A 26,499-nucleotide genomic window follows, 5' to 3' on the forward strand; every position below is an offset into this window, starting at 1 on the left:
GAAGTATATGAGCGCATTGTGAAGGGGGAGATGCTGGTCCATGTGTACTGGTATAAAAACATCTACTGAACATCATACAATCACTACTTTTCTCTTTTCTTGCTCGACAACGATGTAGTTTCCTCCACAACACAGCCTAGTGGTAATGCTCTGGATAGATGTGGGCGGTGCAAGAGGTAACAGGATGTGCCCCTACGCTTACTGCAAACACCGCACAGCCTCCCACACCGCAGTCACCACACGGCCTCCCTCACCACAGTCACCACACAGCCTACCTCATCACAGTCACCACACGGTCTCCCTCACCGCAATCACCACACTGCCTCCTTCATCAAGGATATCATACAGTGTCCCTTACCATGGACACCATGTAGTCACCACAACAGATACCACACAACCTTCCACACCACCACCATTACACAGCCATCTTCATCATGGACACCATATAACCTCCTATACCACAGACAACACACAGCCTCCCCCACCACGGGCTACACACACAGCCTTCACCACCACGGGCTACACACACAGCCTCCACCACCACGGGCTACACACACAGCCTCTACCACCACGGGCTACACACACAGCCTTCCCCACCACGGGCTACACACACAGCCTCTACCACCACGGGCTACACACACAGCCTCTACCACCACGGGCTACACACACAGCCTCCACCACCACGGGCTACACACACAGCCTCTACCACCACGGGCACACAGCCTCCCACGCTACAGATATAACACAACATTCCTTCATCACGGACACCATACAGCCTCCCTAACCAGAGACACTATACAGCCTCCCTCACCACGGAGAGCAAACGACCTCCCGCACCACGGAGACCACACAGTCTCCCACGCCACAGACACTTCACAGCCTCACTGATCACAAACACCACGCAGCCTCGTTTTCAGGAGACACCACACAGCCTCTCTCATCAGACACATTCTTTCACCACGCGCACCACACAGCCTACTTTTTCTACGGATATCACACACCCTTCTACAGCACTGACACCACACAGCTTCCCTTACCACGGATAACACACAGCTTCCCACGCGACAGACACCACACACCTTCCCTCACCACGGACACCATGCAGCCTCCCTTAACACGAACACCACACAGTCACCCTCACTACGGACACCACGCAGCCTCCCTTAACACGAACACCACACAGTCACCCTCACTACGGACACCACGCAGCATCCCTCACCATAGACACCACACAGTCACCCTCACTACAGACACCATATCGCCTCCTTCACGACAGACAACACATCTGAGACTTGAATTCGAATGCCTCTCGTATGAAGCCAATAATTCATTCGCCGTTTCCACCACATATGTTCACGACTTACACGGCTTCAGGGGCGTCCAGAACCAGCCCTGTCCCCGAGGCAAACAACCCCATCCCCTTTGATAGGAAGAGAGGTGAGCCAGCAGTGTTCTCAGCGACCCTTCCTCTCATTTGTTTTTAAGAATTTTCTATAAGGAAGATCCCGAATCAGGACACCAAAGGGATCATAAGCTAAGCAAAATGCTTGTAGTGCATTCTCTAACGATGGTGAAGATCGGGGTTTTCGATTTACATTTATAGATAAGATTAAGTGGAACTTGAAAACGAAAATAACACGCGAAGCTCAAGCCCCAGACCCTCGACAAGCAACCTCCCCGCTTCGCCCAGGGAATTCTACCTTGCATCCCCCTTCCCCCTTCATTAAGCCACCACGACTTTAGTACAGGGGTTGTAATACCTAATTGTTTTGCTTCGTTCACATTATATGAGTTCGTGTTGTAGCTTGTGTGTGTTTTTACCTCACGATATGTAAAGCTTTGAACTTCTGTACTGGAGAAAGGCGTTGCTGTCTGTCCGTTCGTCTGTCCTCAGTCTGCAAAGAGGGCGAGGAAGTTGCCAAACGACAGCTAACCCTTATAAACATTTGCCAGTAATTCATCCATTTCCTTGGCGATATTGGCATTGCTGGCTGCTAGGGTGATACATTTTCATCTAAGTATTATACCATATGTATTATAATGATGGGCGGAAAGATTGTAGGTATGTAGAAGAAAATAGCTAGGTTAGTGGTTAAACCAAGGAACAATGTCATTGCGCCGTTCTGACTGTAGCTGCTATGGAAGGATGGAATAGTGGTAGTGAGGAAGGGTGTGATGGCTCTCCGCAACAGCGACCAGGAGAGGACCCGTATGTGTGTGCATCAATATCATAATTCAGAAAAGCCCATTGTCAGTCACTGATATATATCATAATGAGAAAAGGTTCCAAAATAGATCCCTGCGGCACACCAGTTTTTACGTCTAATCAGTCTGAGGCTTGACAATAAATCGCGACTCTTTGTTTACGGTCGGTCAACCACTTCTCTAAACTACCGAAATACACCCACATATTTACTACGTTCGTTAACATTTCCGTTATCTTTATCGAATACATTCTGAAGTTCTGTTACAAGAATACCCAGCAGATTGGTCAGACGATTACTTCGAAACCACATTGCGTATCACTGATTAAAAAAGTCGTTTGCCGAAAACTTTACCTTCTTTTCTCGAATTCATTAGATTTTTTTCAGCAACGGGCTCGAGATAATTGGGCGATGATGTCCGATTTGGGATTCATTATCTCTTTCGAATATTGGTGTTACATGACAGAGGTGACTTGATTATAAGATCAATCAAAGACTTAACTACCTTATCTTTGACTTTCGTAGTATGTAAAACTAATTAGGGCCTGCCATTCCTTACACTTACATCCCGTTTAATATTGACGGTATATTTTGATTGTGTTATTACATTGCAAAATATTTTATTATCCGCCAGTGATGGGGGTGAAGGACCACGGTGTCCGTTTTCGAAGAAAAGGATTAGATAATTCGACAATGATCACTTTAACCACATTTTTCTCAACCATTTCACGGTCGAAGAGATCCATGTATGTAGCTATAACTAAATCTGGTGTGTTCGTCATAAAATCGAATACCTACAGCAGTATTTCAACAGAGAAATCACTCAAAGGATTTCCTCAACTTAAACCTGGAAAATAAGGAGCTTCCTTCAGATCAAATCACTAAATACACTCGCAGCCTTGATGCCGGCTGTAAAACTAGCTCCATTTGCTACCAGCGAATACCCTGTATGCATCCTTCCTCCCAGGAACGATTCAGAAGTGTCTCGAAACGAAAGATAAAGCCATCTTCCCCACACTGCAGACTCGCCAACAAGTAGCGGGGTGTTGGAAGGTGCCAGGCTGGTTCTCGTAGTTGAAGATGGGCTTAGTTAGCACTGTCCCCTTATGAGACATCTGTTGATCCAGAAGATCACTAACTATATTTTGACTACTTGCAAGCAAAAATAATAGGAAGTGATAAAAAAAAATAACATACCGTCATTTAGTGACAGTCGCGGTTTCGCGGGCTCAGCTTGTCTGTTTACTATCGTTCTGGTCCTAGGTTCGCCCTCGGCCTCCGGGTTGTCACTATCCTCTACTTTAAGGGAACACATCGTCATCGCCTTTCGGATACGGGTACTCCTCACCATCGTTGCTCATGTCGCTCGTTGCCCATTAGTGGTGGCCTGGTTCATGGTACCGTCACAACCCGTCAGTATGCACCACCTTCCGGATGGACCTCCTCGCTCCACGGATGCGTTACGTCACGTTAGACATCTACTGCAGGATGTGGAAACGCCCTTCCCAATCGCTTATCTTCGACGACGTTCCTTCCTTCTTCTGTAGGTTGCACAGCCACATGCGATCTTGCATCGAAATATTACCTTAGAGGGTTTAAAATCGTAGAACTTCGCAAACTTATATGATCGGAAAGACAGATATATGTATTAATCATACCATCGGAGCCACAATAGATTAAATTCTATGTTTCCGCCAATGAGTTGAGGTTGGAACACGGGGACAACTCTGGGGAACTGGTGGCTGTGCCGTGCAACCTCCGTGTAGTCGAGGTAGCTGGACGCCTTTCAAGCGTTGGAATCCGACCCATTGTTTTATCTTCACAAACTTCCCGAAAACCTCAGCTTCTTGCGCGCACATGATTTTTGATGTCTCCCAGCTGCTCCTGCAAGCTCCCTCACAAGCTCTGGTGCAACTCTCTGGCATCCCTACCTCAGCGGTCGTTCGGTCAAGATATCCAGCAGCAGTCTTACCTCATGCATCTTGACTGCTTCGCACAGTGGTGTATTTATCATCAGCAAGGCAAGTAGCCTCAAGCCTCACCTGGACTGTCTCTTAACATGAACTTAGCAGACTACTATTCTTTGGGTTCAGGTGACCTTCACCAAGTCATCAAACTAGGGGTCTAAAGGGGGTCGTCTTGGTTGCCGTGGAATTCGTAAAAGCTGACAGCATTCCTGGAATACTGCAGACTCAACGTTCTTGTCTTAGTCCAAGTGCAACGCGCTCACTATTATCCAGGGAAGTAACAAGAAGTAAAAAAGAGAGATGAGCCATACTGGTACTTTTATATGAATTACTGCGTTAAAAAAGAAATGGTAGGTTGCTGAATCTTCATGAAATATATCTTAAATCTATGACTATGTGACTTGTGTGATCTAGTTCTAGATGACATTGTACTGTGGATGAGCAAAACGGGTCTTCTCAGTAGCACTGGAAGTATATTACCGCTCCTAGTTCAAGTGTCACCCTGCTTGTTAACAGAGAGGTACCCAGACCATGAACAACGACTGCATGATAGAAGAGGATTGTCACAGTGTGAGACATGAGACAGTAGATTCCTTGTGATGGCTGGCAGTTAGGATATGATCAACCTGAATGGCTGGTGCTGTGTTTGAACTCTCTTACACTTTATAATTGTACAATACGACTAACCCATCGATGGCAGTGTCCTTGTGGCGTCATATTGTATCACTGATATTCAGTAAGATGAAGATAAGAGAGAAAAACATTATACACATGTGTATCAAAGGGGTTATTGAGAGTGTTTATGTAATTCTAAGATCTCCATTTACGAAGCTCTTGCAGCTCTGACGTTGCCTTGCATGTGGGACTGAGGCAAGGTGGGCTCCAGAGGGACGGGCAAATCCTCAACGATGCTGTGCTGTTTTTCTTCCCTTTATGATAATTTTATGATAATACGTTCTCACTGAAAATGACTTTCTGGTCGCGTTATTGCCCTTATTTTTTGTGTTAGTGAAGACGGCACGAGCAGCTGAAGCCCTAATCAAGACATTTCATTAACGTTCCAGGTATCAAATTGAGCCAGGTATCCAATTTATCGACCAACTCCAAGGGGTGGGTGAACAGCTGAGTTGACTGTCGACCAAATGCTGCAAGCAGAATTCGAGCTCATACCCTCGACCTTGGGAGGTCCGTGAATGTGTCATGGTGAGGAACACTAACCGCTACACCACGGAGGTTCATAAGTTCCTAGTGAACTTCCCTAGTGTAGTGGATAGAGCTGCTGAGCGTGATGCAGTTACGAGCCGCCCGGCAGTTGGTCCACAGTCAAACTAGCCGTTCATCCTTCCCTATGAGTTGGACGAGAAATGGAGTACCTGGATGATACAGCGCTGGTGGCTGATTCATGTGAGAAACTGCAGAAGCTGGTGACTGAGTTTGGTAAAGTGTGTGGAAGAAGAAAGTTAAGAGTAAATGTGAATAAGAGCAAGGTTATTAGGTACAGTAGGGTTGAGGGTCAAGTCAATTGGGAGGTGAGTTTGAATGGAGAAAAACTGGAGGAAGTGAAGTGTTTTAGATATCTGGGAGTGGATCTAGCAGCGGATGGAACCATGGAAGCGGAAGTGGATCATAGGGTGGGGGAGGGGGCGAAAATTCTGGGGGCCTTAAAGAATGTGTGGAAGTCGAGAACATTATCTCGGAAAGCAAAAATGGGTATGTTTGAAGGAATAGTGGTTTCAACAATGTTGTATGGTTGCGAGGCGTGGGCTATGGATAGAGTTGTGCGCAGGAGGATGGATGTGCTGGAAATGAGATGTTTGAGGACAATGTGTGGTGTGAGGTGGTTTGATCGAGTGAGTAACGTAAGGGTAAGAGAGATGTGTGGAAATAAAAAGAGCGTGGTTGAGAGAGCAGAAGAGGTTGTTTTGAAGTGGTTTGGTCACATGGAGAGAATGAGTGAGGAAAGATTGACCAAGAGGATATATGTGTCGGAGGTGGAGGGAACGAGGAGAAAAGGGAGACCAAATTGGAGGTGGAAAGATGGAGTGAAAAAGATTTTGTGTGATCGGGGCCTGAACATGCAGGAGGGTGAAAGGAGGGCAAGGAATAGAGTGAATTGGAGCGATGTGGTATACCGGGGTTGACGTGCTGTCAGTGGATTGAATCAAGGCATGTGAAGCGTCTGGGGTAAACCATGGAAAGCTGTGTAGGTATGTATATTTGCGTGTGTGGACGTATGTATATACATGTGTATGGGGGGGGGGGGGGTTGGGCCATTTCTTTCGTCTGTTTCCTTGCGCTACCTCGCAAACGCGGGAGACAGCGACAGAGTATAATAATAAATAATAAAATATATATATATTATTATTTTATTTTATATATATATATATATATATATATATATATATATATATATATATATATATATATATATTATCCCTGGGGATAGGGGATTAAGAATACTTCCCACGTATTCCCTGCGTGTCGTAGAAGGCGAGTAAAAGGGGAGGGAGCGGGGGGCTGGAAATCCTCCACTCTCGTTTTTTTTTTAATTTTCCAAAAGAGGGAACAGAGTGGGGCCAAGTGAGGATATTCCAAAAAAGGCCCAGTCCTCTGTTCTTAACGCTACCTCGCTAACGCGGGAAATGGCGAATAGTTTAAAAAAAAAGAAAATATATATATATATATATATATATATATATATATATATATATATATATATATATATATATATGTGAAATGTGTGTGTGTGTGTGTGCGCGGGTGCGTTAATGAGATGTCCTTGATTAAGGCATTCTGTTGGCCGTGTCGTCTCGACAAAAATAAGGTGGGGGGAGACCTGCTCTGACGTAATAGGGTTGGAAACTTGCGTCATCAACAGGTCTGGCAGTAAACCCGATAGAATGACTGGAACAAATAAATGAGTAGTGTGTACAGTAAAGGGATATCTACAACTGATGATATAATCTGTGGGGGAAGATAGATGACGTATGATCACATCGTGAAGAGATGGATGGAGAAGAGTCGGTTATGCTGTAAGCCATCCACACAGAGGTTTTGCCCAGCACACGCTAATTGAATATTAATCATCCGTGGGAGACCAGCACTGTGACATAACTCCACCCACCCACCCACCCCACATACATCCAGTATTATGGAGATCAACTCACTGCAACGTTGACAATGGCAGAATGTTAGTGACATTGTGACATAGTCCCACAGAGAAAGTCACGGTCCTTTGTAAGACATAATCGCTCAATCCTTTGCCCATAATTGAACATTGCCTCTACTGTAGGAGCTGTGCCGTAACTCGGGCGTAAGCTAGGCCCTAGGGGAACCTATACCGGATATACGTTATATTGTAGGTTATTCCTATTGGGTTGGTTGGACCGTAGCCACAAGACGACCCCCTCTGCTCAGAGTGATACCAGAAACACAGGACTAGTAGTTAACAAGTGAGATGCATCCCTGTGCCTAATCACAGCCATCCAGCGTCACTGCAGAACATATTCTGTAACGGTGCTGGGCTGGTTGGTGAAGCTCCTCCATCGCTCAGGTGTGTACATTTCACATTCGTTGTGTTCTGTATAAACGGCGTGGGTCACTGTAGTTTCCTCTACGGACCCCAGCAATCCCAGACTTCCCTCTCCTAATATTCCATCTCTAGAGAGTGTTGAAGGATGTAGCGTAATGATAGTATCCTGCTGCCACTGGATATCTCAAGGAACAGATAACAAATGATATCCAAATAAGAAGTTGTCGTCTGTACTGCAACCTGCTAAGAATTCCTTCGCAAGCGTCAAGAATGAATGATCTCTTGTAACCTTAAGAATGAAGTATAAAGATGTGTATTGCTAACACCTGGTTTGGGGATATATGGATATTAATGTGTATATGTAATATTTTCTTTTGACCTACTTTCTGTAAGATCACTGGCCAGTCAATTCCTGACCTTCCATTCTTCTCTATTCTGGAGCAATTCTTCATCCTCCCGTTGTACCAACATCATTCCACTCCACTCCACTGATGTAACAATATTGGCTCATCACGTAACTCTAATGTTAAAAGCAGCGTAACTTGTAACTGTTCATGTATTAGGTATGTACAGTTGTCTTCTTTATCGTTTCAGCCACATGGGTTGGCGGCGGATACATCAACGGGTCAGCAGAGGCAGTCTTCGCCAGTGGACTCGTCTGGTGCCAGGCGCCATTCGGCTACGCCATAAGCCTTAGCTTGGGTAAGTAGTGGCATGAGGTGGTGGGTACTGACTAACACGTTCTACTACCGGCGCAGGACGTGGGAAGGAAAGATAACAGGTGACCTGATGGTCCTTAACGAGGTTATTGTAAACCAATTTAGATATAATGATGAAAATAGGATAACAATGCACGAGGCTCCTCCCCACCCATCTCTCCCTCCGGCTCAACTGCCAGCAGGAAGAGATGAGAACAAAATGACCATGCAATATTTTGGAAAGATACTGTCATGGGAATTTTATAGGAAAGTGTGGACGGGAAAGAGAATCCATGCCAGTTTGACGACATCTATTCAGTGTTTGGATTCTGACAAATTTTAAACTGATAACAGACGTCAGTGAAGTATTTCTCTGTCCTCGACAGGAAGGTATTTATAGTCTTTGCATTTATTACTTTGGAAAGAACTTTATTCAAATAATTCACCTTTCCAGATGTGAAAAAACTGCTAATATTTATACTATATCTCCCATATTTTCTATCTTCTTACCATTATATCTGGTCATTGAGTCTCTAAAGTTGAAGAAATTTTCTTCTATGTTGTCGAATTTATTTAGTAATCTGAAAACTGTATCAGGTTTCCTTGGGGTTTTCGCTATATTTTCAGAATGATTTTAAGCCTCATCGTCTTTTCTCGTCTGGCTTATTTCTGAGGGTGTTAATTTTGTTGTTTTTTGACTTCGCTCAAGTTTCTCTCTGTATTTAACCAGGTTTTTTAACCAGAACTGATTAGCTTACTCTTAAATGACGTCAGACCAGGGCACTATATCCTTCCTTTTATAGTGTACATTGTAAGCAGCTAAGGATTTTTACCATAGTTAAGGTGTTTATTAATAATCACTCCTTTTTTTTTCTTTAATTTGACGTAGAGGTTTATCAAGTAGTATCTTGTACCCATGGTTATAAATGTCACCAATGTGCGTACATTTGCTATGTGCTTGCACTGAAATCCATCTGTCGCGTGTGTCTCCACTCGACCAGCTTATCTAAATCCCTCTGAAGTTTGAGGCAGCCTTCCTTTAAGTTGCCTCTCTGTCCTGATTTTATGTCGTCGGCAGATTTTGAGGTTCAGCTGGTGGGTCTTGTCTCAGGATCGTTGATGTATATGATGGAAAGTATGATTCCCATGAATGAGACTTGTGGAGCTCGTGTGAAGCTGGTGAGGTGTTTTCCCCATGTGATATGACTGTATTTCAGCCACGAAAGCCTATCCACTACCCGCCCACAGATTCGATCTCCTATACCATGGGGTAACGAGTGTATTATTTACCAGTCTTTTGTGTGGTGCTTTTTCGAAGGCTTTACGAAAGTCTAAGTAAACAGCTGGGAACATTTTGGAATCTTAGTTGTTATATGCACGACCAAAATTTCTCATTCGTTACAGATTATTTTTTGTTCCTGAAACCATATTCATGATTATGAATACAATTTCTGAAAATCTAATAATGTTGTTTTATAGATTATTATTTCTATTGCTTTAGCTAGAACAGAAGTGAGGCTGATGAGGCGGTTGTTCAAAGCTCATATCCTGCCACTGTTATCAAATACTGAAGTAACGTTAGCCAGTTTCCAGCCGTCATGAACTTCACCTGAATATTCTGGTGACTGGAAGACCTAATTGCCGGCTGACATTTCTTGATCAGTATTCTGGTGTAGGTATTGTCTGAACCAGCCGATTCGTTCACATTCAGTTTGCCTGGATATTTACGAACTTCGTGGCGTTAAGTATCCTTAATGTCCAATTATTATTTTCGGTGTACTGAAATACTGTTTGCGATTGTGGTACATAAGAACAACTTTCGATGATAACCGCTGGGTCGAAATACGTGTAAGGTCAACCATTACTTAATCACCACTTGTTACTGTGATATTGTCATTTGATAATGGGGAAATAATGTCCCTCTTTAACTCATTTTTGCTTTTAAAGTATTTAAAGAATTCTTAAAAATTCTTTTTCATTTACAGGGAAAAGTTTTTTACTTGTAGTTTTTCTGACTGGTTCTGATTCTCATCCTACGCACTCTTATGTTCACTTGATACCCGGTGAGCCCCTCTTATACGTTCAGTTAGATTACCTTTATTTTTTTTCGTCTATCCCATCTTTCTCTTCCCTTCCACGGCTCTTTTTCACTTTCAAGGGACACTAATTCTTTCAATGACTATTATGCGTTTTTGAAATTACTCCTCATATCTTTTCAGCTGTATCCACGACTAATAGTCTGATCCAATTCCCTCTACCTGACTCATGATGCGGTCTGATGTAATCATGTGCTTAATTGGGTACCATCATATCATCATATATATTTTTCTCTTTGAAATCGAGCTGGCAGTTTAGAATGAATCTGGCGATATTGTGTCCACTCTTTCTTGGCTTTTCGTCGACCACACAGTTATCAGTAAGGTCCCTGTTCCTGGTGGTGAACTGTATGTTCAATATATCTGTTGGGCCCTTGTGGTGGAGAGGGGATTGTGGTGTGCTTTCGCCATGCATTACACATGACAGCTAGAGTTGCCTTCTCTTTGTCCCTGGCGCTGCCTAGCTATCGCAGGAAAAGACAAACAAGTATGAAAAGTATAATATATATATATATATATATATATATATATATATATATATATATATATATATATATATATATAATCAGCTGGTGGCTGATTCATGTGAGAAACTGCAGAAGCTGGTGACTGAGTTTGGTAAAGTGTGTGGAAGAAGAAAGTTGAGAGTAAATGTGAATAAGAGCAAGGTTATTAGGTACAGTAGGGGTGAGGGTCAAGTCAATTGGGAGGTGAGTTTGAATGGAGAAAAACTGGAGGAAGTGAAGTGTTTTAGATATCTGGGAGTGGATCTGTCAGCGGATGGAACCATGGAAGCGGAAGTGGATCATAGGGTGGGGGAGGGGGCGAAAATTTTGGGAGCCTTGAAAAATGTGTGGAAGTCGAGAACATTATCTCGGAAAGCAAAAATGGGTATGTTTGAGGGAATAGTGGTTCCAACAATGTTGTATGGTTGCGAGGCGTGGGCTATGGATAGAGATGTGCGCAGGAGGATGGATGTGCTGGAAATGAGATGTTTGAGGACAATGTGTGGTGTGAGGTGGTTTGATCGAGTAAGTAACGTAAGGGTAAGAGAGATGTGTGGAAATAAAAAGAGCGTGGTTGAGAGAGCAGAGGAGGGTGTTTTGAAATGGTTTGGGCACATGGAGAGAATGAGTGAGGAGAGATTGACCAAGAGGATATATGTGTCGGAGGTGGAGGGAACGAGGAGAAGAGGGAGACCAAATTGGAGGTGGAAAGATGGAGTGAAAAAGATTTTGTGTGATCGGGGCCTGAACATGCAGGAGGGTGAAAGGAGGGCAAGAAATAGAGTGAATTGGAGTCATGTGGTATACAGGGGTTGACGTGCTGTCAGTGGATTGAAGCAAGGCATGTGAAGCGTCTGGGGTAAACCATGGAAAGCTGTGTAGGTATGTATATTTGCGTGTGTGGACGTGTGTATGTACATGTGTATGGGGGGGGGGGGGGTTGGGCCATTTCTTTCGTCTGTTTCCTTGCGCTACCTCGCAAACGCGGGAGACAGCGACAAAGTATAAAAAAAAAAAAAAAAAAAAAAATATATATATATATATATATATATATATATATATATATATATATATATATATATATATATATATATATATATATATATATATAACTGTATTGTTGACTGGTTGGTAAGGTTATTTAATGTATGTATGACTCATGGTGAGGTGCCTGAGGATTGGCGGAATGCGTGCATAGTGCCATTGTACGAAGGCAAAGGGGATAAGAGTGAGTGCTCAAATTACAGAGGTATAAGTTTGTTGAGTATTCCTGGCAAATTATATGGAAGGGTATTGATTGAGAGGGTGAAGGCATGTACAGAGCATCAGACTGGGGAAGAGCAGTGTGGTTTCAGAAGTGGTAGAGGATGTGTGGATCAGGTGTTTGCTTTGAAGAATGTATGTGAGAAATACTTAGAAAAGCAAATGGAATTGTATGTAGCATTTATGGATCTGGAGAAGGCATATGATAGAGTTCATAGAGATGCTCTGTGGAAGGTATTAAGAATATGTGGTGTGCGAGGCAAGTTGTTAGAAGCAGTGAAAAGTTTTTATCGAGGATGTAAGGCATGTGTACGTGTAGGAAGAGAGGAAAGTGATTGGTTCTCAGTGAATGTAGGTTTGCGGCAGGGGTGTGTGATGTCTCCATGGTTGTTTAATTTGTTTATGGATGGGGTTGTTAGGGAGGTGAATGCAAGAGTTTTGGAAAGAGGGGCAAGTATGAAGTCTGTTGGGGATGAGAGAGCTTGGGAAGTGAGTCAGTTGTTGTTCGCTGATGATACAGCGCTGGTGGCTGATTCATGTGAGAAACTGCAGAAGCTTGTGACTGAGTTTGGTAAAGTGTGTGAAAGAAGAAAGTTAAGAGTAAATGTGAATAAGAGCAAGGTTATTAGGTACAGTAGGGTTGAGGGTCAAGTCAATTGGGAGGTGAGTTTGAATGGAGAAAAACTGGAGGAAGTGAAGTGTTTTAGATATCTGGGAGTGGATCTGGCAGCGGATGGAAACATGGAAGCGGAAGTGGATCATAGGGTGGGGGAGGGGGCGAAAATTCTGGGAGCCTTGAAGAATGTGTGGAAGTCGAGAACATTATCTCGGAAAGCAAGAATGGGTATGTTTGAAGGAATAGTGGTTCCAACAATGTTGTATGGTTGCGAGGCGTGGACTATGGATAGAGTTGTGCGCAGGAGGATGGATGTGCTGGAAATGAGATGTTTGAGGACAATGTGTGGTGTGAGGTGGTTTGATCGAGTAAGTAACGTAAGGGTGAGAGAGATGTGTGGAAATAAAAAGAGCGTGGTTGAGAGAGCAGAAGAGGGTGTTTTGAAATCGTTTGGTCACATGGAGAGAATGAGTGAGGAAAGATTGACCAAGAGGATATATGTGTCGGAGGTGGAGGGAACGAGGAGAAGAGGGAGACCAAATTGGAGGTGGAAAGATGGAGTGAAAAAGATTTTGTGTGATCGGGGCCTGAACATGCAGGAGGGTGAAAGGAGGGCAAGGAATAGAGTGAATTGGAGCGATGTGGTATACCGGGGTTGACGTGCTGTCAGTGGATTGAATCAAGGCATGTGAAGCGTCTGGGGTAAACCATGGAAAGCTGTGTAGGTATGTATATTTGCGTGTGTGGACGTATGTATATACATGTGTATGGGGGTGGGTTGGGCCATTTCTTTCGTCTGTTTCCTTGCGCTACCTCGCAAACGCGGGAGACAGCGACAAAGCAAAAAAAAAAAAAAAAATATATATATATATATATATATATATATATATATATATATATATATATATATATATATATATATATATATATATTACATATTCGCCATTTCCTGCGTTAGCGAGGTAGCATTAAGAACAAAGGACTGAGCTTTAGAAGGAATATCCTCACTTGGCCCCTTTCTCTGTTCCTTCTTTTGGAAAATTAAAGACGGGAGGGGAGGATTTCCAGCAACCCAGAGGGAATACGTGGGAAGTATTCTTTCTCCCCTATCCAAAGGGATGTGTACGAGTAGGAAGAGAAGAAAGTGATTGGTTCCCAGCGAATGTCGGTTTGCGGCAGGGGCGCGTGATGTCTCCATGGTTGTTTAATTTGTTTTTGGATGGGGTGGTTAGGGAGGTGAATGCAAGGGTTTTGGAGAGAGGGGCAAGTATGCAGTCTGTTGTAGATGAGAGGGCTTGGGATGTAAGTCAGTTGTTGTTCGCTGATGATACAGGGCTAATGGCTGATTCATGTGAGAAACTACAGAACTTGGTCACTGAGTTTGGTAAAGTGTGTGAAAGAAGAAATCTGAGTGTAAATGTGAATAAGACCAAGGTTAGTAGGTTCAATAGGGTTGAGGAAAAAGTTCACTGGGAGGTACGTTTGAATGGAGAAAAATTGGAGGAAGTGAAGTGTTTAAAATTTCTTGTCGTGGATTTAGCAGCGGATGGAACCATGGAAGTGGAAGTGAGTCACAGGGTGGGGGAGGGACGAAGGTTCTGGGAGCGTTGAAGAATGTGTGGAAGGCGAGAACGTTATCTCGGAGAGCAAAAATGGGTATATTTGAAGGAATAGTGGTTCCAACAATGTTATATGGTTGCGAGGCATGGGTTATAGATAGGGTTGTGAGAAGGAGGTTGGACGTGTTGGAAATGAGATGTTTGAGGACAATATGTGGTGTGAGGTGGTTTGATCGAGTAAGTAATGAAAGGGTAAGAGAGATGTGTGGTAATAAAAAGTGTGGTTGTGAGAATGAATGAGGAAGATTGACAAAGAGGATATATGTGTCAGAGGTGGAGGGAACGAGGGGAAGCGGGAGACCAAATTGGAGGTGGAAGGATGGAGTGAAAAGGATTTTGAGCGATCGCGGCCTGAACATACAGGAGGGCATGCAAGGAATAGAATAAATTGGAACTATGTGGTATACCGGGTTTGACGTGCTGTCAGTGGATTGAACCATGGCATGTGAAGTGTCTGGGGTAGACTATGGAAAGTTTTGTGGGGCCTGGATGTGGAAAGGGAGGTGTGGTTTCGGTGCATTAAACATTACAGCTAGAGACTGAGTGTGAACGAATGTGGCCTTTTTTTGTCTTTTCCTGGCACTACCTCGCGCGCGCGTACGGGGGTGGGTGGATGTGCTATTTCATGTGTGTGGGGCTGGCGACGAGAATGGATGAAGGCAGCAAGTATGAATATGTACATGTGGATATGTCTGTGTATGTATATGTAGGTATACGTTGAAATGTATGTGTGTATATGTGCCTGTATGGGCGTTTATGTATATGCATTGTGTATGTAGGTGGGTTGGGCCATCCTTTCGTCTATTTTCTTGCGCTGCCTCGCTAAGCGGGAGATGGCGATTGAGTATTATAAATACCATCAGCGAACAACAACTGACTCGCTTCCCAAGCCCTCTCATCCACAACAGACTGCATACTTGCCCCTCTATCCAAAACTCTTGCATTCATCTCCCTAACAACTCCATCCATAAACAATTTAAACAACCATGGAGACATCACACACCCCTGCCGCAAACTGACATTCACTGAAAACCAAGCACTTTCCTCTCTTCTTACTCGTACATATGCCTTACACCCTCGATAAAAACATTTCACTGCTTCTAGCAACTTACTTCCCACACCAATAACTCTTAACACTTTCCAGAGAGCATCTTTATCAACTCTATCATATGCCATCTCCAGATCCATAAATGCTACCTATAAGTCTATCTGTTTTTCTAACTATTTCTCGCATGCATTCTTCAAAGCATACACCTGATCCACACATCCATTCTCTAGCTGTCATGTGTAATGCAGCGAAACCACCATTTTCTGTCCACGTCCAAGCCCCACATACCTCACCATGGTTTCCCACAGACGCTTCATATGTCTTGGTTCAGTCCAGTGACAGCGGGTCGATCCTGGTATACTACTCCATTCCAATTCACTCTGTCCCTTGCACGCCTGCATGTTTAGGCTCCAGTCGCTCAAAATCATTTTATTCCATCCCTCCATTTCCAATTTGGTTTACCCGTTCTCCTTTTTACTTCAATCCTGACAAATATATCCTCTCTGTCAACCTCTCCTGACCTATTTTCTGCATATATCCAAACCATTACAGTACACCCTCTTCGGCTCTCTCAACCACACTCTTTATTACCATATATCTCTTTTATCCTTTCATTATTTTCTTGATCAAACCACCTCACTCTACATATTGTCCTCAAACATTTCATTCCCAAAATATCCATCCCTTCCTCCGCACTACCTTGTATATATCCTATACCTTGCATCCATTTGCTATTGTTGGGACTATTATTCCTTCAAACATACTTTATTTTGCACTCCCAGATAACGTTCTCTTTCCGCACATTCTTCAGTGCTCCCAGAACCTTTACCCCCCCACCCCCACCCCATTACTCACTTTGTTCCATACTTCCAATCGCTGCAATGCCCACTCCCAGATATCTAAAATAGTTAATTTCCTCCATTATTTGTCCTTTCAAACTCGCACCCCAACTAACCTGCCCTTCATCCCTACTGTATTTAACAACCTTGTTTTTATTCACATTTACTTTCAACTTTTTCCTTGCCCACACACTTCCAGACTGAATCCCCAACTTCTGCAGTTTCTCACTCGAATCCCCCACCAGTGCTGTACCGTCAACAAACAACAATGAGAGACTCTACGATTCGTAGAGTCTCTCATCCCTCACAAACTGTATACTCGCCCCTCTCTCAAGACACTGACATGTACTTCCTTCAGCACACCATCCATAAACAAATTGAACAACCATTGTAACATCATACAGCTCTGCCGCGGCCCAGCCTTGACTTGAAACCATTTACTCTCCTCTCTTCCTACTCGTACACATGCCTTCACCTTGATAAAAACTTCTCACTGCTTCTGGCAGCTCTTCTCCCACACCCTATATTCTTTTACACAAGGCATCTCTATCAATTCCATCATATGCCGTCTCCAGATCCATAAATGTCACTTGCAAATCCATCAGTTTTTCTGAGTATTTCTCACACACATTCTTTACAGCAAACCCCTGATCCTCACATCCTCTACCATTTCTGAAACTAAACTGCTCCCCTCAAAAATGATGCGGTGTACATGCCTTCACCCTTTCAATCAGTACCCTCCCATACAACTTACCAGGTATAATCATCAAGCTTGCATCCCAGTAGTATGAACACTCACCTTTATCCTCCCTGCGTTTATACATTTGCACTAAACGTTGCGGACATTGAATATCCTTATCAGCCAATCAACAGCACAGCATGATATTTTCGACATCACTACCATCCACTCCTGCCGCCTTGCCACATTTCATCTTACGGAAGGCTTTCTTCACCTCTTCTTTCTTCATCAAACCAGTCTCCATGACTCTCTCACTTCGCATAACACCCCGACATCTGCCTGTCTATCACCAAACACATTTAACAGCCTTTCAAAAACACTGTCTCCTCTTTACTTCATCACTACCTTTTATCAATTCCCCTTTTGCCCCATTCACTGATGTTCCCATCTTTTGTCTTTCCCACATTATTTACCTCCTTCCTTCCACTCTCGTTGACCTCTTTCTCAACCCCTGCACCTTCCTCTTGACCTCATCTCACTTTCTCTTATACAACTCCAATCGTTTACATTCCTTCCCTATATGTGCCTCCCGCTCTATAAATGACGCGAAAGACGTCGGGACAATTTAGTGGTGATCATGCATATATATGACGAACGGGGCGTGCAGTCCGCATGAAGGGCACTGGAATTCGTATATGACATGACTCCCCTGGAAAGGTGCTGGCCTTGGTGCTGGATTGTTTTTAAGCAAGAGATGTGATGTTTTCTTTGGTTATAGATAATAGAATAAATTTTCTGGTCGTTGTTTGGTATGCCTCAGGCTTTTCTTGATCACACGTTCATCCAACCTGTAAAAAGAGGAATTGAAGTGCCTTGAAGTAAAGGTGGATGGAGTCGGGCGCACTGTCTGATCTGGGGGCATCGATCTCCATGGTTGTATTGTGTGGTTTCCTTGGTTCCATCTCTCCAGGCTCTTGCGAATAGAGGCCCAGATTTCCCTGTTTGAATAACCATTATTGATAAGGACCTGAGCAACTCGGGCTAGTTCTTGATTGGTAGAGGTCCAGGACGAGGAGAGAGATCGCTCTTATCACATAAGCATTTATGGTGGAGTACTTACACTGCTTATGCTCTTGATAACGAAAACACAGTCTATGTATAACATATGCACCTAAGAACAATAGGAGTTAGGAGTTTGGATGGGTTAAATGTAGCTGTGATGAGAAACTGCGACTACGGGACTAAAGACTTCTGGCGGCAGGAGGTGAAATTGGCGAGACGGGTGCAGTAACTTCTTTCCGAACTCTCGGCTGAGGTTCAGGTAATGGTTGGATAGTTAGGATTGCCAGCGTCTTTTGTGCCTCTTGATAAGTGATGTAAGAGGGACCGAGGACTATGTTGCATGCTCTGTTCTTTATCTCTTGTAGAAGCCCCTGTTAGCTGGTGGATAGGGGGGGAAGATGAATGTTGCGTTGACGGTCTTAGATTCAGGTAAAGAGAGTCCAAGTGTCTTTTAGACAGTCGGAAAATGTAGAGATGATGACCGGAGGACTTGAAAATGGTGCTGGTCTGCTCATTCCAGTTTATCTTATCTAGTACGGCACCGAGAAGCTTGGTGGACTGAACACCCTGGAGACGGCAAGTTTACCCTCGAACGTAACTGGAGGCGAGACTCCAGGGCGTAACTATAGTCTTCATTTAGTTGGTGATGAAGTTGGCGTTGGCGCAACTCCAGAAGTCATTAAGGGTGTTCTGGAGGGTTGTGAAGTCGGGAGGGATGTTGTCATCATACATTCATCAAGCAGGTCCATCCATTAGGGTATCGTTTATGAGGATCAGGAAACATAAAGGTCTCATCTTCGTACCCAGTGGCACCTGTCAGGTGAGGGACTGAAAGGTGGAAATTACCTCTCGGAAGCACACAACCTCGTTGCGTTCTGTTGATGTCTGCAAGATATGGAGTGAGGCTTAATCGCAGTCCAGTGGAAATGGTTTAGTGATGATTGTGTTATAGTTCATTAGGGCAGAAATTGGAGTGAAATCAGTGAAGATTAGAGCCACAGAGGCCTTGCGTTTTTCAAGGTTGCCACACGAATTTTGGGAAACTTGGCGAGGCAGTAGGAGGCAGAGGAATTCACCGCAATGTCACTGTTAACGGTCTGTGGAAGTTGTGATTTCTGGATAAGTCCATTTACAATCGAAGTTTCCACAGAGTAATCTGGTGATCGGGGTTATTGCAGAGGGTCATAACTCGGATGATGGCAGAGCGTCGTAACTCGGGTGATAGCTAAGGGTCGTAACTCGGGTAATGGCAGAGGGTCGTAACTCATTGTAAAAATGTGGTTTTGATGACTCCGGTATTGGGGAAACTTGTGTGAAATACTCTTCGATACCTTAGTACCAAGAAGGCTAGTTCATAGAAGTGTAAAAAATGGTAAGCAGAATTCTAATCAACGTGGGTAGGGCATTCGAATAGACGTCTAGGCAACTAATCCTCATAAATACGATATACTTTTTTGTCACCATCATAAAGACTCTGCTTAGTTTTGCCCGTATAGATGGTGTAATTGTCTTTCTTGTGAGCAGCTACAACATAGAAACGGGAGTTTTATCCCCCTTAGTTTATAGTATTACATACACATCTTTGTCAGTGAGGGTATAACCAAAGCCTTCCGTCCCCATATCTCTTCTGGCATCGCATCTCTTCAACAATTCCTTCTTGTACACCGCAATGCTGTTGCCCTCCTCCTGTCCTGCAGGAACGTACCATTTTTGGCCGCTGCTCTTATGAAGTGTCTGCACGTGTCCTCGCAACCAAGCACGTGACCGGCTACTGTTTCTTATAGTTTCTGTATGGAGACCGGCCACTCGAGAACAGGCCGTTATGATACCTTCTCCTTCCCTCGAACAATTAAGCTTTGGAATTTTCTTCCTATATTCGTCTTTCTCATTACCTCAACCTCTCAGCCTTAAAGAGTCAGGTCTACAAACCTATATATTTCTTTTTTTTTTCATTTGTCTTTCGCTGTCTACTCCCCCAAACTCGGAAACTTAGTCTTTGAAAGTCATTTTAATAACCTTATCTAGCTTAGGAAAAGTAAGTTAAAAGGCAGTTTAATAAGGGTTACAAATTTATCAATATCTTTAGGTCGTCTCCCAAGCAGCTAGTTAAGATTAGATCAGTCCCGTTGTAATGGATACAGACTCGTGGATAAGAGTTTTACTTCGAATGAGGCAAAATACAAATTCACCGAGAGGATTGTTGGCATTTGTAATGAACAGTTGAAAGCAACGCCTGAAGTGCGTGTACAAAATAGATGTACGAGTGCCTTGCTTAAAGTCCACGACTGGTGCTATCTGAGCGTCCGTAGTTAAGAGGTTTCAAAGGCAGTTCTCCATAAGTCATCTCGCTTTTACCTTTTCCTCAAACCAAACCCTGTATATCTGATCGTTTCAGCTAGCATAAACAGCCTTGCAAGGACCCATTGGCCTGTTGCAAACAGCATGTCTCTCTCTTTCGTATTATCCCACGACTCTTTCCTTACTATCACCCACTAGCTCTCCCCACACCATCATTCCACAGCCGTTCCCACAGCATGACATCCTAGCTCTCCCCACACCTTTATCCCATAACTTTTCCCACACTGTCACCTACTAGCTATCTTAACGCTATCCTTTACCTCGAAGTAGTTGCATGGCAACATGCCTCAGGGAAGAAAAAGAGCGAACAAGTCTTGGATCCATATGTTGGGCTTTGGAATCTGTCTAGGGAAATCATTCTTACTCTCTTTGATTCACTGGTGCGTCCCCATCTTGAATATTGTGATCCCGGACTGAGAAACAAATCCTGTGAGATCCGACTAAAAGACTTGAATCTGTTTAATTTAGAAAAGAGAAGGTTGAGAGATGATTTCATACAAGTAGTCAAGCTTATTAAAGGCTTTGCTAATCTTGATCTAACAATGTACTTAAGACTTGATTTGTTTGATTTCACTCGAGTAATGGGTACAAGCTCTTGGGCAAACGTTTTACTTCAAACGAGGAGTACGTTTTCTTTCACAGGATTGTCAAATATTGAATGACTTGCCAATTAGTGGTTTAAAGCAATACTAATGATACGTTCAGGAGCACACTTAATAGTTATTTCGCGTTAAGTGCGCGACTAATAGTATTGCTGCCTAAGTAGGTACGATAACGCTTTGCAGGTATATATATTTGAATCATCTTTATGCTTGTCTACTTTTACCTCAATAATCTATGAGTTTCTAATATCCCCCACTATTACAAGCAGCCTCGAAGGGATGTGATGGTCTGTTGCTGTTTGAATTCCTTTGCATATGTATAAGATGAGCGAGGAGAGGCTACCTAAAAGGGATATAAGTGTCAGAAGTAGAGGGAGCTTAACTAGGAATCTGAGGAAGTGGAGGATGAGATAAGATACACTTTGACTGATATGGGCCTGAATAGTACAGAGGGTGTGAGTCCTACATGGGATAGAGCGATGTGGTATACACAGGGCGACGTGCTGTTATTCGACTGAACCAGGGTGTACGAAGCCGTCAAGGTAAACCTTGAAACGTGTGTGGGACTTGGCCTTGGATGGGTGGGATCTGGATTCTGTGCATTATACATGAAGGATTTTGAGTATTCCCGGCCAGAACATGCAAGTTGGTGTAAGATATGCTCGGGAAAGGGTGAACTGGACTGGTGTGGTATACAGGGGGCGACTTGCCGCAACGGGGTTTCCACTGGTCATTTCCCATAGGCTCACATAACCAGGGGTCCTGGGTTCGATCCTGGTTTTGGAGGATTTTATTTTATATGGAAGTGCGCGTTCATATGCAGTATATTCATATATATATATATATATATATATATATATATATATATATATATATATATATATATTATTTATTTTATTTTGCTTTGTCGCTGTCTCCCGCGTTAGCGAGGTAGCGCAAGAAAACAGACGAAAGAATGGAACAACCCACCCGCATACACATGTATATACATGCACGTCCACACATACACATATACATACCTATGCATCTCAACGTATACATATATATGCACACAGACATATACATATATACACATGCACATAATTCATACTGTCTGCCTTTATTCATTCCCATCGCCACCCCGCCACACATGAAAATAACCACCCCCTCCCCCCAAATGTGCGCGAGGTAGCGCTAGGAAAAGACAACAAAGGCCACTTTCGTTCACATTCAGTCTCTAGCTGTCATGTAATAATGCACCGAAACCACAGCTCCCTTTCCACATCCAGGCCCCACACAACTTTACATGGTTTACCCCAGACGCTTCACATGCCCTGGTTCAATCCATTGACAGCACGTCGACCCCGGTATACCACATCGTTCCAATTCCCTCTATTCCTTGCACGTCTTTCACCCTCCTGCATGTTCAGGCCCCGATCACTCAAAATCTTTTTCACTCCATCTTTCCACCTCCAATTTGGTCTCCCACATCTCTTCGTTCCCTCCACCTCTGACACATATATTCTCTTGGTCAATCTTTCCGCACTCATTCTCTCCATGTGTCCAAACCATTTCAAAACACTCACTTCTGCTCTCTCAACCACACTCTTTTTATTACTACACATCTCTCTTACCCTATTATTACTTACTCGATCAAACCACCTCACACCACATATTGTCCTCAAACATCTCATTTCCAGCACATCCACCCTCTTGCGCACAACTCTATCCGTAGCCCACACCTCGCAACCATATAACATTGTTGGAACCGCTATTCCTTCAAACATACCCATTTTTGCTTTCCGAGATAATGTTCTCGACTTCCACGCATTCTTCAGCGCTCCCAGAACTTTCGCCCCCTCCCCCTCCCTATAATTCACTTCCGCTTCCATGGTTCCATCCGCTACCAAATCCACTTCCAGATAGCTAAAACACTTCAAATCCTCCAGTTTTTCTCCATTCAAACTTACCTCCCACTTGACTTGTCCCTCAACCCTACTGTACCTAATAACCTTGCTCTTAATCTCATTTACTCTCGGCTTTCTTCTTTCACACACTTTACCAAACTCAGTCACCAGCTTCTGCAGTATCTCACCAGAATCAGCCACCAGCGATGTATCATCAGCGAACAACAACTGACTCACTTCCCAAGCTCTCTCATCCACAACAGACTTCATACTCGCCCCTCTTTCCAAAACTCTTGCATTAACCTCCCTAACAACCCCATCCATAAACAAATTAAACAACCATGGAGACATCACACACAAACCTACATTCACTGAGAACCAATCACTTTCCTCTCTTCCTACACGTACACATGCCTTACATCCTCGATAAAAACTTTTCACTGCTTCTAACAACTTGCCTCCCACACCATATATTCTTAATACCTTCCACAGAGCATCTCTATCAACTCTATCATATGCTTTCTCCAGATCCATAAATGCTCCATACAGATCCATTTGCTTTTCTAAGTATTTCTCACATACATTCTTCAAAGCAAACACCTGATCCACACATCCTCTATCACTTCTGAAACCACACTGCTCTTCCCCAATCTGATGCTCTGTACATGCCTTCACCCTCTCAGTCAATACCCTCCCATATAATTTCCCAAGAATACTCAACAAACGTATACCTCTGTAATTTGAGCACTCGCATTTTTCCCCTTTGCCTTTGTACAATGGCACTATGCAAGTATTCCGCCAATCCTCAGGCACCTCACTATGAGTCATACATACATTAGATAACCTCACCAACCAGTTAAGAATACAGTCACCACCTTTTTTAATAAATTCCACTGCAATACCATCCAAACCTGCTGCCTTGCCCGCTTTCATCTTCCGCAAAGCTTTTACTACCTCTTCTCTGTTTACCAAATCATTTTCCCTAACCCTCTCACTTTACACACCACCTCCACCAAAACACCCTATATCTGCCACTCTATCATCAAACACATTCAGTAAACCTTCAAAATACTCACTCCATCTCCTTCTCACATCACCACTACTTATCACTTCTCCATTAGCCCCCTTCACTGAAGTTCCCATTTGTTCCCTTGTCTTACGCACTTTATTTACCTCCTTCCAAAACATCTTTGTATTCTTCCTAAAATTTAATGATACTCTCTCACCCCAACTGTCATTTGCCCTCTTTTTCACTTATATGTATATGTATATTGTGAATTCAATATATATATGAGGAAATATCTAAAAAGGTAGTTGTTTTGTTCATTTTACAGTTACCCCATCAGATCTATGTATCTACTTTATGAGAAATATTATATATCAGTATGGCATCAGGAATATGATTTCATGAGTTGTATCATATTAGGACTTTGCTTCATCACGGTAGATGGGCCATCCCAACAAGAAGGCGTTCCCGTTACTTCCCGTTATTGGAACGTCCCTTAGAGTGTTATTTTGTAGGACCAAAAAACTAGAAAATCACAGTCACGGAGGATCTTTTGTTCGGGGGAAGGCTTCATGGTAGGCTTTCCTGTCTCGGTCCTACAAGGATATGTCTCTGGGGACAAAGGGGCCTCGATATGAATGTAAAATATTAGGATATAAGCTTCAGGAATCTGTATGCGAGAGGGACTTGAGGGTTCGACATTGTAGCTGGCCTGTCAACAGAGGCCCACCTCAGGAGAATGGTGCAGGAAACATTGTCTGCCGGCAAATATTGAAATCTTCATGTAGGTAACATTGAAAAGGACGTGTTCGGTAAGCTGTCCACAACGTATATTGAACCGAAAACTCGATATGATTCTCAAGTTTCGTCACCGCAATTAACCTTTGTAAAGGTTTGGAAGAGAACAATAATAATGGTACCTGAAATAAGAGCCGAGTTGCAGTGAGAAGTTAAGAACCATAAGATTGCCCAGCATAGAAGAAGAAAGAGGAAGGGTTGACTTAGCCGCAACTTTCTATATTCTAAGCCTGTTTGTTGATGTCTTCGGCAACCAGTTTCTTTTGGAAGGTGCAAAGATGATGTAACAAGAGGTAATAGTTAGCAACTAAAGCAACGAACATGATGAAGATAAGAGCTTTTATAGGATATGTAATGAACGAATAGACTAAGTTCAGTAGTGCCATTGTTAATGCTGAGAGCATCAGAAAATTAGGCAATTCTGTGAGAGTAGAGAAAATTCAAGTGACGGGACCCAACAAGTGTAAGGAACCGATCGCCAAAGTCCCACCTTAGAATACTTGTAAAGGGGACAAACTCTCAACAAGAAAATTTTAGCCCTGCATTCATTGTAAGAGGTAAGCTCCAGAGGAGGGTAGAAAAGATGGTACGAGACTTATGAGAGCTGAGTTACAAGGAAAGATCAGAGGCCTTACATTTGCCAACTATTTAGACAAGAAGAGTAAGGGGTGATGTGATCACAATCTTAAACTCTTTTAAACAATTTGATGACGTCGTCAGTGAGCAACTGTACGAAAGATGTAAGGATAGAACATCCAGGGGCCATGACATGAAATCAAGCAAGAAACTTGTCACAAAAGATGTAAGGACGCGCTTTTATAGCATAAGAATAATGGATGAATGGAATAAACTGAAATTGTGAATGCGTGCAGCACACAGAAGTTTAAAAGTTTTATGATAGCAAAACGTTCATGAGATGGGGTCCCGTGAATGTAGAACTCTCTCCCCGTACAGCCGAAATAGGGAATCACACACACGAACACTCGCACAGACACACACACACACACACACACACACACACACACACACACACACACACACACACACACACACACACACACACAGTGTTGAATTAAAGATAGGGATAGGTAAACTGTCTGCTCCTTGACTGCCAGAAAGCCTTAGACACTATGTCGCATCAGAAGTTGATTAGGAAGTAGAGAGCTACAAGCGGTGTTAAAAGGCAGACTCCTGCAGTGGAGAGAGGATTACCTCCGTGGAATGTAACAAAGAACATACTAGGTAAAAGGCACATGCCTGAAATAGATGGTCAGTCTTGGGTTGTTGCAACGTTCAATCTTTGTGTATGTAAATGACATGGCAGACAAACCCTGCTTATACCCTAAATATATTTCTCGATATGAAATGATGATCATTGTTGCAGCTTACAGGAGGATCTGAACAAACTCTAGAAAAGTTAGTCACACAAATGAATAATGAGATTCAATCTGAGTATTAAGGTGAATAGGATGGGACCCAATAAAGGAAGCTCCTGGAGCGAACTACTACCAAGCTGGAAATAGGCTGAAGAAATCGACGTTTGAAGGACCTAAGCTGGTGCTAGTGCTATGCGTCAGAAGACTTACGAAAGAGGTGTACTATATCCTGGCAAATGTTAGCTTCGCATTCAAGTTTATGGACAAGGAAATGGCTGAGAAGCTGTTCACAACATTGCCTGAAAAATGGATTTCGCTTCTTGTGCACCTAAAGAAAGACAGGG

At 43.3% G+C, this 26,499-nt stretch overlaps 1 protein-coding gene across 1 annotated transcript in view; it reads left to right on the forward strand.

Annotated features, from left to right (window-relative positions):
• Positions 1-26,499, forward strand: part of LOC139756497 (high-affinity choline transporter 1-like) — a 1,116,821-nt gene that overhangs the window by 671,231 nt on the left and 419,091 nt on the right. The window contains exon 4 of the mRNA XM_071675940.1: positions 8,298-8,405. Coding sequence (XP_071532041.1) covers positions 8,298-8,405 — 108 coding nt within the window. The remainder of the gene's footprint in view (positions 1-8,297; positions 8,406-26,499) is intronic.

This window comes from Panulirus ornatus, chromosome 22, assembly GCF_036320965.1.
Source record: "Panulirus ornatus isolate Po-2019 chromosome 22, ASM3632096v1, whole genome shotgun sequence".
In the NCBI taxonomy this organism is placed as follows: domain Eukaryota; kingdom Metazoa; phylum Arthropoda; class Malacostraca; order Decapoda; family Palinuridae; genus Panulirus; species Panulirus ornatus.